The sequence below is a fragment of the Lepidochelys olivacea genome (genome assembly GCF_965140295.1).
Source record: "Lepidochelys olivacea isolate rLepOli2 genome assembly, chromosome: 6".
NCBI lineage: Eukaryota > Metazoa > Chordata > Testudines > Cheloniidae > Lepidochelys > Lepidochelys olivacea.
Window position 1 is genome coordinate 86,509,383 of NC_140416.1, and position 16,276 is coordinate 86,525,658.

Below are 16,276 nucleotides of genomic sequence, written 5' to 3' on the forward strand. Positions count from 1 at the left end.
CTGTACTATAGGGGTCAGTAGCAGATTCAGAGGTGACAGGTCATTGACATCTCATGCATCGAGAGTCAGTACCAGGTGAAATGCAGACCACTGCCTGAGACAGTACCATGTGTGCTCAGCAACTGGGTTTTATCAGGGTGTCAGAGAAACCTAATTTGGACCATGAACTACCCTTTGTCTTAATAGTCTGAGGAGATCTATGCTTCCTTTTACTAGGTCCCAAGAAGGGTATTTGAGGTCTGTGCTTGCTGTGGGAAGGATATTCCTTCCTACTGTATTCAGAAAACTGAAGCATTGACTGAGGAAGCCTGTTCAGGCCAGAGAGGCCCTTTTCTCTCCAGTTCTAAGGAGGCGCTATCTGAGAGCTTCAGGAAAAAATGTTTAAGGTGGACCTTTCTCACCTTCTGTGTCCTCTTGGAGAAGGAGCAACAGATTGAGCATCTATCACCTTGAGTGCGAATCATTAAGCGGACTAGCTGAATCATAGGAGGAGCAAGTTTTGAACCCTTGGGACTTCCTTTCTATCACAGCAATTAAATCCTGGTACTGGGGAAGTCCCTAACTTTAATAAGAGGGTTTTGTTTGTTTGTTATATATAGCCACTAAGTGTAAAAAAGACACTACGCTAACTATACAAATATTACTCTCTTTCTCTCTCTATATATATAATTACACACATGATCAGTAAAGTCACACACTGTGCAGAGAAGCAGATTCTGCAGGGGTTCTGTCTTGCAGCCACGGGCAGTAAGAAGGAGCTGAGGGACAGCTGGGCCTACTCTGTCCTTTATCTCTGGCGGTGGATAAGGGGAAAAGAGGGAAGAGAGGCATGAGGACATCCAGGGCACAGGCATGGCCCTCATGGACATTGCTAGCCAAAAGAGTCAGACCTCATATGCATGGGTCACATGAGCGCTGGAAGTGGAATACATGAGGAGAATCACTCGAAAAAGAATGAACTTGATGTGTCAGAAGATGCTGTTTTCTAACAGGGTGGATTGATTTAAAACAAAGTAATTTAAATCACTGATTTTAATCGCAATTTAAATCAGCAAGCAGAAAATGCTGATTTAAAACATTCAAATAATTTATTTTCCGAAAGAAAAGTTGGTTTCATTGGTTGGTAACCACAAAACCAAGTTGAATTGCAACTAAAGATAGCCTTTACACTAAATTTGGAGCATCTTTTAGTTTTTGCTACCCAGGAGGATAGAGTATATCTAGACACATTTATTTAAGTAATTATATAGCTTAACTTAGATTTATTAAGATTCTTAACTTTTACATATTTTACTACGTTAGAAATTGGTGAATTATGCATTTCTTATTTACTAGATTATTATTATGTTTTTACTTGTGATTTGTGTCAATCTCTATTTGGATGGAAATTCAAATGCATTTAAAAATACAAAAAATAGAATTTTATTTTTAAAATAAAACTATTTTAAATGTGCAGGATACAAACGAAAGAAAAATATTTAGCATAAAGTTTAGCAAAACATGTTTTAAATTTCAAACTAACTGATTTATTAAACAAAGGAAGCATTATCTGTAGTTAGTCAACTGATCTGATTGTTTCTGGTCATCACGTCCTTCAAGATGTTATAACTAGTAGATCTCATCCTCTCACACCTAGTTTTTATTCATAGATTGGAGGAAAAGCTTTCCTGATTTTTCAAGTCTCATCTGGTTTCTTAACTCTGAATTAACTAATCACTGAACTGAACTAGTTGAATAAACTGAAATAAAAAAATATTCTCTCTTCACCTGCAGAAGAGGCTACTACTGTCAACAGCTGGTTTTGCACTCCAACAAATTCTGGTTCAAGTTGCTTAGCCAGAGACATCCACTAGTTTAGTAGTTTGACTTTCTTTAATACTGTACTTCGGAGCAAAAATGTACTCATTATTTTTTAAATTTAATTTAAATGACTTTAATAGATTATAATAACTTTGGGCCTTAACATATATCGTCAGTTTCAAATTTAATTTTAAATAGGTTTATTTAAATAAACAAACTGTATTTTAAATATATTTAAAAAATGTATTTTAAATATCAGATTATTTTTTACTTTAAATAAAATTGATTTTTATCCACCCTGCTTCCTAAGTAAGCATGTTTGTTCATATTGCTAATATCATTCAGCAGATGACATAATGGGGAATAAGAGCAAACACCATAAAACCAAATATTTGCTCAAAAAAGGGCTCCCTTCAATGAGTCAAATCCAAGCAGGTCTGTATTGGGGTGGTTATAACACTTGTCTTGTAGCTTAAGGTCTACAAGTTTCACACATTAAGTACAAGGAAATGGGTCAATTTTTTAAGCCAACAGCATTTCACAACCTGTTTTTTTGCCCCAAGAGATCAGCAGTATCACCCCTTGAAAAGGGCACTTTCCCTGTATATAAACTCTTACACATGAACAAAAGAGAAACATATTGCAAACAGGAGTAGGATTGGAATGGCTTACAATGGCTCAGCCTGGTGGCTGCATCTTGTTATTATATTGTGCTTTTATTTAAAAATACTTATACTCTAATACTTATGGGTGTGAAGAAAATCTTCAAAATGTGAACTGCAAGCAACTGATGCAGCAATTTCTGCCTCAGTTTTCAGAAAGCCTGAAACAATAGCTCTGAGAGGGATGAACTATCCCTATTTGTTTATAGGAGAAGACAACTCTGACACCTAATGATGGCATTTAAATATCAGTCTTGTTAACTATGTCACTGTTGATCAAAGCACTCAAGAAAGAGGGGCAGTCAAATTATGAATGATTTACGATAAGAGGTATATGATTTTGGCATCATGAATGGATGGAGCTTGAGTTGTGAGCAGAATATGAGAGATTACTGCCACTTATATTTTTCAAATCTGATTCCTGATTGCAGGTATTGTTTCATGCCACCAACATTTTCTAAGGAATTTCAAAGTTCAAACTCCTCCCAGGTGCAACCGAAAGCCACACAGATACAACTGGAGCAAGAGAGTCTTTAAAACAATAATATTTTAATTTGTTCTTGTCTTTAAATGCAATCCTCCTTGCAGCTCACCCACTATAATTTTTATTTCATCCACTTCCCGAAATCTGCAATCATCCCTAATTATGTCAGTTATAGACTTATAGTTAGCCTAGTTATGGGACTAAAAGAAAACAAACATCACTGCCTAACACTAATTGTGCTCAATAATAATAAATTATAATCTAGTGCTTTTTTTAGTAGATCTCAAAGTGCTTTACAAAGGAACATCATTATTATTACAAGAAAATTGAGGCAGAAAGAGGTGAGGTGACTTGCCCTGGGTCACATGCCAGCAGGCCAGGACCAAACTGGGAATAGAACTGAGCTCTCCTGAGTCCCAGTCTAGTGCTCTATCAACATTGCCTCTCTGTCTAAGGTACATGTGTTATCAATTCTGCTGCCACACAGACCTAGGGGAGAGAGGCTGGTGGCTCACTCCTCTTCACCAGAAATAGCAGGACACCTCTTAACCAACCTTGTCGCCTACACTGCTGAACACGAGCCTCTGTCCTAGGGAGTCTCATTTTAGTTGTATTAAACTTAAAATAATAGTCTCTCCATCCAACCATGTAGCCTCTTATTCAATTAATAAGTAAATCTTTGCTCTCTTTTATCCCACATGGACAGAACAGTATTAGTAAGTCATGCTCCTTTCGTTTTCAAGAGGAGTTACTTTCTCACTGAAGATGAAAAGTACACCAGCAAAGAAGCAGTCCTGAGGCCAGCGGACATGGATAAATAGTTCTCCTGAAAGCATAGCAAGGATTCTCTTTAGCTTTCTCACTTAGAAGCCACTCTTCCAACACCCTGCATCATTAATATAGAGCAGAATGACACCATCACAAAGTAATTTGCTCAAGTTCCACATCCAGGACTAACCTCCACAATGCTTTTAGCCACAGGCTGTCTTTTCCGTCGTAATTCATTGGCCTCTCTCTCCATAAAACACAGGGGGACTTTCCCAACTAGAATCTGGGAGCTGTTGTTCTCTGGAAATGATAATTCAAGGCCTACTTCCTCCAGGCTTTTGTGGCAGCACCTGAGAAGAAAACCTCAGAAATGAGAAACTGAAGCACCCTCTTCCACACACCTACAGGATCAGTCACAGAGCTGGACACTTCTGCACTCCCCACACAGAAGCTTCCCATCTCCTCCACCCATATAATGGCATCTCAGGATTTCCCAGCAATGCTTCTCTTTCAGTCCACATTTCTCTCCATTAAATTTGTGCAGAATGCTGGCTCCATGGTTCTGAGACCCCAGGAGTTCGCTTTACTGCACAATAGGAAGCTGTACACTTTTCCCCATGTCTGCAGGTCTCTTTTCTTAAAATACACACAGGAAGTTCAGATAACAGTGACCACAATATATTATATACATGCAATGCAATATTATGATGGGGTATTCACCCCCACACTAGCCTGGAAAGGGTTAATGAGGCTGAGAAGAGACATTTAACCTGACAGGCCATGCCTGAGGGAAATTAGGTTTGCTAAGGCCTGGGCTACACCAGGAAATTAGATCAATATAACTATGTTGCTCAGGGGTGTGAAAAATCCACACCTCTGAATGATATAGTTAAAATGGACCTAATTCCCTGTGTAGACGCTGCTAAGTCGAAAGAAGAATTCTCCCATCAATCTAGGTATCATCTCTCGGGGAGATGAAGTAGCTACAGTGATGGGAGAAGCCCTCCCATCGGCATAGCTAGCATCTTCACTGGAATGCTACAGCAGCGCTGCTGCAGTGTTTTAAGTGTAGACAAGCCTTACGCAATGCCTGATTGATGATGGAGCCCTACTAAGAGGGAACAGGTGGTGCTAGTATAAAGGTAGGAAGTTGGTAGCAAAAAAGGGTTGCAGTGAGGAAGCCTGCAGTCACTCCCTAGGCATTAGAGAGGGAAAAGAGGAAACCCAGGGAGACAGTAGAAACCCTGGGGATCCACGCTCTGAAGGAAGAGTTTATCCAGAAGGGTGGTGGAGTAAGCCTGAGAGATGCAGAGTAGGACAAGGCTCAGGGAAATAGTAGCAAGGTGGGATGTTGTAGACCTTGGCTGTTGATTAGAGGGTCCCTGACCTGGAACCCAGAATAGAGGGCAGGCCCGGATTCCCCTACCAGCCACGGGGGAAGTGGTACAGTCCAGGCAGAGAATGGAAAGACTACCAGGTAGTAACGAGAACAAGTGAGGAGATAACGATATTTGCAGGAAGTTTAAGGATTTCCTTGCATCAGTCTTCACCACAGAGTGTTCTGAGATATCTACCCCAGACCTACTCTTTTCAAGTAATAAAAATGCTTGAGATGCCAAGAGAGGAGTTACTGAAACAAGCTAATAAATTAAAGAGCAACAAGTCACTGGTATCAGACAGCATACACCCAAGAGTTCTGCAGGAGCTTACGAATCAAATGGCTGAAATACGCAAAAAAATGTGCTCATTATAATGAGCTATTATAGCAGTGGAATGGTAGGCAGCAAGAAGCTTACTTATCCTTAAAAAAAGATGCTAGGGATGATCCTGAGAATCACAGAACTGAGTCTTACCAGATATACCAAAAAACAGAATTGTACAACTCCAAGATGATCATATGATGGGAAAAAACAAGTAGGGCTTCCACAAAAGAAAACTGTGCCTCTCTAATCTACTACAATTCTTTAAGCATGTAAGCAAAATAGTAGATAAAATAAAACTGGTTGACAGAATTTATATGGGCTTTCCAAAAGTCTTTGACAGTCCCTCACAAAAGGCTAAAAACATTAAGTGGCTATGGGGTGAGACAAAGTTTTGTCATGGGTTAGAAAAAGACAAAGACAGAAAAAAACAGCATATTAATAAAAGCTCAGTTTTTAATTTGACAAAAGTTTGCACTAGAACAAACATTTTATTAATGAACTGGAAAAAAAAAGATAAGTAGCCAAATCTTCATAAGATACAAAATTATATAAATTAGTTGGGACTAGAACAGACTGTGTGGAACTTCAGAGGAAAATGGGCAGCATTATGGGAGGTGACATTCAAATGACAAATGCACACACCTTAGGAACAATAATTTGATATATTTGATATACAGATACTTTGTTAAATTAATTGCAACCACTAAGGAAAAAGACCAGGATGTCATTGTAACTGCTCAATGTGTAGAGGCAGCCAAAAAAGCACACAAAATGGTAGGGTGTAAAAAGTATGAGAGAAAATAATATGGAAATATTGTAATGTCTGTGACATTCTGTACCCCAAAGCAACACCCTGGCACCCCCATATTTACCACGGTTATATGATTATGATATGTTTTGTACAAAGTATGCCTTCTGAGGTATCATTTTAAAAGTCTTGATCTGTTGAACATTAATATCCTGTTGGATTGTATGAGCTATAATTGTATGTGAAGTTTGCTATATGTGTGTTACTGAAATATGTTGTAAGGTTGGGAACAACCAGCCTTTCAGGTAAAACAAAGGAACAGCCAGATATTGATGATGGCCCATTAAGGGGAATACACACTCACAAGGACTATCCCAGGAACCATATACAATGGAGACTTCTCAGAGATAGCACATAGACAATGGACACTGCTTGACTCAGCAAAGGATCTTTTCAGCAAGCTGGAATAAGCTATAAAAGAGGGAAGTGACATCATCGCTTGGCCTCACTCCCCCCACAACTCAACACCTGGAAACATGCCTGGAGAACAAAGATTTTGAATTGGGGAGATGGTTCCAGACTGGGAAGGAGAATCCCAGCTTTGTGTATTAAGGAACCGTACCGTCAGGATGAGACGCTTCTTGATTCAAATCCTGTCTAGTCTATAGAACTCAGATTGCGATCCTACTTTTATTTTTTAGGTGACCAACTTTGGTCTGTTTTCAGAATGGTAGCTGTGTTAGTCTGTATCAGCAAAAACAACAAGGAGTCCTTGTGGCACCTTAGAGACTAACAAATTCTATTTGGGCATAAGCTTTCATGGGCTAGAACCCACTTCATCAGATGCATGGAGTGGAAAATACAGTAGCAGGTATATATACATAGTACATGAAAAGATGGGAGTTGCCTTACCAAGCGGGGGGTCAGTCTAACTAATGAGACAATTCAATTAATAGAATACCAAGGGAGGAAAAATTACTTTTGTAGTGGTAATGATGGTGGCCCATTGCAAACAGTTGACAAGAAGGTGGGAGTAACGGTATGGGGAAATTAGTTTTTGTAATGACCCATCCACCCCCAGTCTTTATTCACGCCTAATTTGATGGTGTCCAGTTTGCAAGTTAATTCCAGTTCTGCAGTTTCACGCTGAAGTCTGTTTTTGAAGTTTTTTTTGTTGAAGAATTGTCACTTTTAAGTCTGTCAGTGAGTGACCAGGGAGATTGAAGTGTTCTACTGGTTTTTGAATGTTATAATTCCTGATGTCAGATATATGTCCATTTATTTTTTACTACTTACAATCACTTAAAATCTATCTTTCTGTAGTTAATAAATCTGTTTTATATTTTACCTAAACCAGTGGGTTTTGCTTGAAGTGTTTGGGAAATCTGCTCAGAAACAAGAGCTGGTGCATTCCCTCTCCACACTGACGGAGAGGCGGACTGGGGAACAGACTTGCACTGGTCAGGCTTCTGACCAGGGCAAGGCGGTACAGTTCTGGGGTTTTAGGCTGGGGAGCTGTGGGGAAATGGCTGGAGCCTCTCTATTGTTGGTTCATGAGTGACTGGTGAAGGCATTCATGTAACTCAGTTGGATGTCTCCCTGTCTGGGGATGTCTGTGCAAGTACAGTAGGAGGAGTTTGCAGCTTGCCACAGCATCACAGTGTGAGAGGGAGCCCAGGTTGGTGAGACAGAGGACTCAGTGGTACCTCAGTTCCAGGTTGCACCTTGGGGAACCCGTCACAATGTCATTGTATAAATCGATGTGATATCCTCACCTGGAATAGTATGTTCAGTTCTGGTCACCCTACCTCAAAGAAGATAGAAAAGAAATAGAAGAGATTCAGAGATGGGTGACAAAAATTATTAATGGTCCAGAAAGACTTCCCTATGAAGAAAGATTAAGAATATTAGGACTGTTTAGAGAGGAGATGGCAGAGGCATACAAAATAATGAACAGGGAAAAAGAAAGTAAATCGGGTGCTCCTATTTACCCTCTTTCTTAATCTTCCACTATGAACAGGTTATGCCATGGTTATCCATTAAGTAATTTCTTGCACCTGCCTCTGAAGCATTTGGCACTGGCCACTGTCAGGGAGAATGCTGAATTGGATGGACTACCAATATGACCTAGTACAGATATTCCTATGTTCCTAATGAGTCCACACAAGAAGGGCAGAAAAGTACCCATTACCAAACAAGCCTACTCTGAGCACAAAAGGAGAGAACACCTTGAAACTGTAAATACCCACCCCACTTGAGTTCCTGCTCAGAGCGAGAGCTGAGATTTCTGAATAAACCTCTGCTAGATAAATGTAACTACTCAAAACCAAATCTGCAGCTAATAAAAATTCTTGTATGGGACGGAAGAATTCCTGACAGTAGCCAATCCCCTATTCCAAAACATTTGAGAGACGATGTTCACTTCTTATTCCATGTAGTGATTTTGGTTTCTGACACCCAAGGGCAGAGAGACTCTTCTTTTCTAACAATTCATCATACAAACTTCCCATACCCCTCTATTCTCTTCTCCTCACACTATAGTTATTGGAACTCACTCAGTGTGCACCCAAAGCAGAATGAAAGCAACTCCAGCAATGGAGGTGGTATCTAAAACAGCAAACAGAAATTACATTCTCCTATTCACTGGAATCCCACCCAAGATATTGGAGCCATCAACCATTACTAACCGTAAGAGTCTTCTCTGCTCCTCTGTTACCTCAATCTCCAGTGGGGGACAGATGGTGGAGGACAGCAATTTCTTCTTGCCAGATTCTTCACGCTGCTTCTCATAGGAATCTGTGGGTAGAAAAATTTCAAATACTGTTCTTAAAATGAGTACCTGTGGCACCTTAGAGACTAACCAATTTATTTGAGCGTAAGCTTTCGTGAGCTACAGCTCACTTCATCGGATGCATTCAGTGGAAAGATTTATATACATAGAGAACATGAAACAATGGGTGTTACCATACACACTGTAACGAGAGTGATCACTTAAGGTGAGATATTACTAGCAGGAGAGCACGGTGCGGGGGGAAGTGGGGGGGAACCTTTTGCCACAAGTACTCCTTTTCTTTCTGCGAAGAAAAAGCTACTCTGAAACCTGTTCTTAAAATGTACATGCAGGCTTTATCCTCAATGGCCCTATGGCTTGGCATGTAGACCTTCGTGCTTGAATTAAGACGCGACCACAGGACTCTTCCTTCTGGGACTCATGGGGCACAGCGATAGTCATAGAAAAGACAATCATTGTCTAGGGAGTATGATTAATTCCATACTTGGATCCCCCCTCAGTGTTAAAAAGGAGTTATCCTACATAGCAAAGGTTATTACAAGAGTTAGCTCAACTCATGGAATGGCCACTTGAATTGAACTGAATTGAAACATCTAAAATAAGTGCATTGTGTCATGACCCTGCAGGTCTCAAACCTTGCTGGGTCTGCAGGTTTCCTGGTCAGTTGATGCCTCCCTGCTCTCACCCAGTGGCTTGTTACTAACCAACCCAGCAGAGAAATAATGAAACCTGAAGTTACATCAGGAAGGTCTCCCTTGGGCTTTGACTGGAGGAACACCAGTACTTCTGATTGGCAGAGGGCTTCTATGTAAATACAAAGAGAGGCACAGGAAGATGTTTGCACAACTGGGCTCTATGTGGCTGCTGTTTGGATGCCTCACCCAGCTTTATAGACTCTGATCTGCGTGATTACCAGTATCCTGACCTTGGCCTGAGTCCTGGTGATCCTAATAGTGCCTGATCTTGTCTGGATTAGTTCAACCTAGTGCCTGTCTGATGCCCCATAACCTAGGACAAGAACCTCCTGAACCAAGCTGCTAACCACTAGATACGGGCTACCTATGTCTGGGCCCTAACACACAGTCTCCATTTGAATACCATTCATTAGCCATTTCCCTCAATCCCAGAGGGGCTCTCAGTCTTTAGCTGTTTTCACCAGTAAGCCAAAAGGAGCAATGTTTCTTTCCTGGAATCCTGTTTGCAGGGACTGCATAGCCCTTTTTGATGAAAGAGAAGGCCAGTGATCTTTTAAGTGCTCAATGGATGGGCACTGTGTTTTACAGATCTATAACCAAAATTAGGCCGAGCAAGAGAAAAGACTTTTATTCCTCTGCATACAGTTTCAGGTGACTAAATGTGGTGAATTTTAGGTTTCTCTTCTGATCATTGTATTTAGTTAAACAAACAAAAACAACCCATGCTCTTTATTCCATTATCCCATCCGTTAGTCCACACTGCTAAACCTCATAATCTTATTGACATTACCCCCATTTTCCTAATTTTATTCATCCTGCCTGTCTTGTTAGCCCTCCATTACACCAGACCTATTTCAATCTGAAAGCTCCTTGGGGCATGGATCATTCTATTTGTTTTGAAAGGCACCTAGTACTCCTTTGGGTGCCAGTACTACCAGATGCCTGTACGCCCAGTGATGAGCTGCCAAAATCTTAACAACTGGTTCCCTCCTCACCCCACGAGGGGGTTGTTGCCTACCCCCGCCCTCTGGGACTCCTGCCCCATCCAACCCCCTGCATTCCTTGACGCCCCGCCCCCAAGACCCCTGCCCCATCCACCCCCCTCCCCTGTCCCCTGACTGCCCCCAGAACCAGGCAGGAGGGTCTCGTGGGTCACCGTAGTGGGTGCCCATGTCACCCCTATGAGCCAGAGGGACCTGCTGGGGGACGAGGTGGGGAGTCCCGGCAGTGCTTACCTGGGGCACCTCCTAGGAAGCATCCGGCAGGTCCCTCTGGCTCCTAGGGGTGGGGGAGTGTAGCTGGGGGGGGAGCAGGGTGGAGTGGCCACTCCCCCCACTGATCACATCAAAAGTGGCGCCTTAGGTGCCGACTCTGTGGGTGCTCCAGGGCTGGAGCACCCACGGGGAAAATTTGGTGGGTGCAGAGCACCCACTGGCAGCTCCCCGCCCAGCCCCAGCTCACCTCTGCTCCGCCTCCTCCCCTGAATGCACTGCCCCGCTCCACTTCTCCGTGTTCCCCCCTTACCCTGGCTTCCCGCGAATCAGCTGTTTGGCAGAAAGCCTGGGAGGGCTGAGAAGTGGGCAGTGGCTTCCCGTTCAGGCCGAGGGTGGCGGAGGTGAGCTGGGGCGGGGAGCGGTTCCCCTGCGCACATGCTCCCCCCCCCCCCCCCCGGGTTACCTGCTGTGGCGCAGGCGGCCCTCCTTGCGCCCCCCCGCCCCAGCTCACCTCCGCCTCCCTGGGCCTGAGTGCGAAGCTGCCACCTGCTTCTCAGCCTGCTCCGGCTTCCCACGCTAACAGCTGATTTGCGGGAAGCCCGGGGGGGAACGGGGGCGGAGAAGCAGAGCAGGGCGGCGCGTTCAGGGGAAGAGGCGGACGCGGAGTGGAGGTGAGCTGGGGCCGGGGCTGGGGCAGGGAGCTGCCGGTGGGTGCTCTGCACCCACCAAATTTTCCCTTTGGGTGCTCCAGGGCTGGAGCACCCATGGAGTCAGCGCCTAAGGTGCCACTTTTGGCCGGTTAAATTTAGAAGCCCTTTTAGAACCGGTTGTCCCTCGCGGAACAACCAGTTCTAAAAGGGCTTCTAAATTAAACAACCGGTTCTAGTGAACTAGTGCGATCTGGATCCAGCTCACCACTGCCCATACAGGTCAATGACATGGGAGAGATGGAGGATCATACTGGATCCCTGGACCCCGTGAGGAAATTTATATTTAAAATAATTTTGTAAGCATGCTGTCTCATGGGGCCTTTTCTCCCTGGAGACTGTTCTCAGTTGCACTTTGCTAGGATGGTGAAGAGCTTTCCTTGGACATCTGAATCCTCACCTGCAATAAGTTGCTCCAAGCGGATACGCTCATGGGCTGCATGCTGATCCACCAACACCAGCAGATTTCCATCTAGAAGTGTAAGGGAGGAGGTTAACAACAGGCACCTTCATTTCAAACAACTGCACATGTTGGGAGAAGGAAGGAGCGTTGCCCATGTCTCACCAAGGTCAGATTTAGCAGCTGGGGATCAGTCTATTTAACAGAGCCAAGTTCAGGAGGCAGCTCGGTTAACAAAAAATAAAATAATGCAGAAATGAAATGTGAGGCTCCAGATGAGTCATTTAAACCTGGGGTGGCCAGAATGAAGTTCAAGGAGTTGTATGTATGATGATGTCACCAGCCAAATTCCTACTCCCTCTGTATTAAAGATGAGGTCAACTACAATCTGTTCAATTTTATTATGCAGATTAGATAAAAAACAAGAAGCTACTGGTTTGGAGAGCATTTTTGTATAGCTCAAGCTAGTTTCAATACAAAAGATGAAATGCATCCATTAACTGAAAATGAAGTCCAATACCTTTTGGTAATGTGAAATATAATGTGTTTATCTATAGCAGCACTAATCACCACAGCATCTAAGGAGCACCATGAACAAAGTCCTTTAGCAATCTCCAAAACAGAGAGAGAGAAAAATCTAGGAAATTCCAAGTGAAGGCCAACACTCTTCTTAATTCATAATAACATGCCTTTTTCTCCTGTCTCGCAACAGCAGAAGATAAAGACACAGTCCTGGCATTTGCTTTTGGTTTCCTGGCTTTTGTCAGATCCAAGTTAGAGCCTTAATATTACTGAAACAGAGATTTTGCATTGTTATTTTGCATTTAGCATCACAGAACTATCAGACCAAAAGAATACATCCCTGAAAAAAATTACATCTTCTGAACATGTTTCAGAATGCCAGGACAGTGTCCTATCTGTATTGAAACTACATGAGGGCTAGCTCAACCTAACCAATACTAATGGGCATTCTTACCTGCATTTGCATTCACTTCACTCCTAGTGTTGATTAAACAAGCAATAAATTTATTGTCCACTTGGTGAAGAACCTGTAACATATTCAAAATGTTCATTATCCATTGGCAAAACCATTTTTAGAAGGGACACATACAAAACTTTAGAAAGAAAAACTCCTCTCCCCACCAATAGTTAATATTGGAACCACTGGATGAGTTAAAGTGCAGTTCCACCTGAAAAAGTTAATGTAAAAATGAAACCCTCAGGTCTCTAGATCTCTTCCCCGGTGTTTCAGACAAACCTGTTGCCATTAGTGACAAATGTTTTACTCCCATTAGCCTTACAGAGGTAACAACTAAGAGAAAATGGACTGGATTCTAGTTCACCTTGTGCATCAATACTATCTTTTTACTAAGTCCCAACCACTTATACCTCTACAAAACCACATGAAGCAATGTGACTGCATGGATGTAAAGAATATCGTTTGGCCTGCAGAACTTGCATTAGATTAGATTTGAGAGAAGAAAAGAACCCAGATTGGCTCTCAGAGCCCAAAGGTAAAAGTGCAAGGTTGGCAGCATATTTATATTAATTTTAAAATGTATGAGCAAAACATTTGATACAGAAGCACTAAGATACAACTGGGTTTCATGTTTACTGTACCATTTTTAGAGTCACTTTTCAGAGCAGAACCACACTTTAAAATAAATGTAAAAATCCTTACATGAGCTTTGGGATTGCTATTGAAACTGCTCAGCTGAAGGTCAGAATTTCTTCAGCAAATCTCTTTTGAAAATGTATGTCAAAGAATCGGAATTAACCAAATAGCTACAACTACAACTGCCTATCAAAATGTTATGTAGTGAAGTGCCAACGATAGTGCTGTAAGTTACCAGGCAGTGACAGCAGGGCTATTTCTTGACTTGACTAGCTTTAAACTCAAGAAAGTTGGGAACCACTCTGTAGGTAACTGTTTACAATCATCTAAGAGATGGTTTTGAGATGCATATATCTGTTGGTGTCTCTCTCACAAACCAATTATGCTTTTCTTTGCAAATTAAAAGTATTATCTATTTAATTCCCTACGTCTTTTTCACCAAGCAGAAACATTGACAAATACTATTTGGCTAGTAGCAGTTGAAACATGGTGTTTACACAAAGCTGCTATCTGACTTATTATACCTGCATTGAATTAATCATCTCCTTGGTGAAACGATAGGGATATAAGATATTATGAATTTTCACAGCCAGACTCCCAGCCTGGCCACTGCTCACATCAACAGCAACCTGTGAAAAAGATCAATACAGATAATTTACAGGATGCAGACTTAACTACTGAGTTTAAAACCACAAAATCGAACTGCCAGCTTTGAATAAGGCTATTCTGGAAAGGGCTCCCTTTGTACTTAGTGCATTGGTTCCTCTAACAAGAAGACAACTAGCTCAAAATACCATCTGGTAATCCCTCTGCTCCTCTCTCAGCACTTTCCCACACACTAGAGCTATTTCATTAGACAATCTGACATTAGTTGTCAGCCGACATGTACACACTCAACCAGCTGAACATCCAGGAAGATGTATCATCTCAAAATGACTGTTACTACAGCAAATGTTCCAAATAATTGTTCCCCTTCAGAAACTCACCAGCAGGTGGTTTGCTCCTGCATCTCTATTGTACACAAGTGGAAATATTTGTATGCATACTGCACATCCTGACTGAAATTGTACACTTACTCACATTGATAAAGATATTTCCCTGTGACTATAAAGGAAATCGCTCTAAAAGCTCCACAGATATAGGGTGCAACATTGTTTCTTCCTCACACATTATGGTCCTGCCATTGCTACAAACGTATTTAAATAACCCATATAATACATACAAGGGGAAAGGGGAGTATTGCAAGGGACAGAATTTTATCCTAAGTCAAGTTGATTATTTTTGCATTGTAGACACAGCCCACAATAACACTTTGGTTTCCAAATAACACAAGGTACAGTATTCTTTAAGATCAGCTGTAATATCAATCACTTCTAATTTGCATAAACTCACAAAATGAACTCACATATAAACAATCTATAAAAATGTACCACAGACAAGCCCCTTGTTATATGTACAACAGAATAAATATACACAACAGTTATGGTATTTGCCATTTCAGTTAAAAAAATCAACATAACAGAAGATTGAAATGGCTCCCACTGAAACACTAGAACGTAAAAATACCCACCTCTGGGCAGCGAGCAAATACAGGATTGTCCCACTCTGAAAACAAGGACTGGAGAGACTCCCCATCAGCATCTAGGAGAGAATTTGTGTATAACATGGGGATTAAGAAAGCCTAGGAGTGCCAATAGAAGATGTACTCAGATTGTTCATTCCCACCAACCTGGGACCCTTTAGCTCACAATGTCTGGGTTTCTTTTCTTCTCTTTTTTGAATGAAAGGGAGAAAAAGAGACAAGAGAATGCTCCTTCCTATTGTCAGATGGGAGTAGGACTCTGGGCAGCTTCTCTGACTACACTATACACTACAGAACAATCCAACAAAATCTGGAAAGGAAAAGATGGATAAACTCAGCCGCCCACTCCCTCTAGACAAAGCCACATACCAAAACATTGATTTCATCCTTTCTTGGGAAAGAGTCCCAAGGACTAAACTAATTTCTACACTCAGACTGGAATGTGAGGACAGACAAGGGGATTAGATAATTGCTCTTTAAACTATTAGCATGATTTTACAGAGAACTGGGAACATCATCTTGTAAATATAAACACTCTCTAATAGACTTCAACCCTGCAGGATTTTTTTCCAATTCCACATATGAGATGACTCACAGAGTCCCATTGTTAACAGACCTTGAGTAAGTCTGGGTTCCTGTCAGGACATCTGGCAGAGTTCTTTGGTTTGTTTTTCACTGTACTCTATGTCCTGGCAAAATGACCCTACCTCTGAAATCCTGGCTTGCCAGAATCCTCTCTTCCCGAGGTCTAGGAAGGAAGGGTAGAACAAGCTCACTTCTAAAAGGATGGCACCTGCACTGAAACCCTAAACACACAACAAAAATTTACTGCTGCAAATTTAACGGACACAAAGTTTCAAACATCTCTAGAGCCCCGTTCTTCATATTTTTATTAACTAAATTATTATAGTGTGCTCAGTTCTGTACAAACAATGAAGATATTATTCCTGACCCATAGAACTAGAAGTCAGCAATGAAGAAATAATAACACAGTGCTCTGAATGATCAGAAGCTAGTATAGGGAACTTCATTTAAAATAAATTAATGTAAGTACCTAATAACCTAACTTCTAATGTGACTGGGAGAATACTAGCTGGCTTGGCAGAA

At 41.8% G+C, this 16,276-nt stretch overlaps 1 protein-coding gene across 3 annotated transcripts in view; it reads right to left on the reverse strand.

The window, feature by feature from the left end:
- Nucleotides 1-16,276, reverse strand: part of MLH3 (mutL homolog 3) — a 38,324-nt gene that overhangs the window by 11,959 nt on the left and 10,089 nt on the right. Inside the window, exons 3-9 of one of the 3 annotated variants that reach the window (XM_084632358.1) lie at nt 15,877-15,975; nt 15,158-15,228; nt 14,112-14,216; nt 12,949-13,021; nt 11,973-12,044; nt 8,853-8,961; nt 3,905-4,064 (exon numbers count right to left, since the gene is read on the reverse strand). In XM_084632358.1, coding sequence (XP_084488484.1) covers nt 3,905-4,064; nt 8,853-8,961; nt 11,973-12,044; nt 12,949-13,021; nt 14,112-14,216; nt 15,158-15,228; nt 15,877-15,975 — 689 coding nt within the window. Of the gene's footprint in view, nt 1-3,904; nt 4,065-8,852; nt 8,962-11,972; nt 12,045-12,948; nt 13,022-14,111; nt 14,217-15,157; nt 15,229-15,316; nt 15,683-15,876; nt 15,976-16,276 lie in introns of those variants that run through there. The other 2 variants (XM_084632360.1, XM_084632359.1) reach the window with 2 other exon arrangements.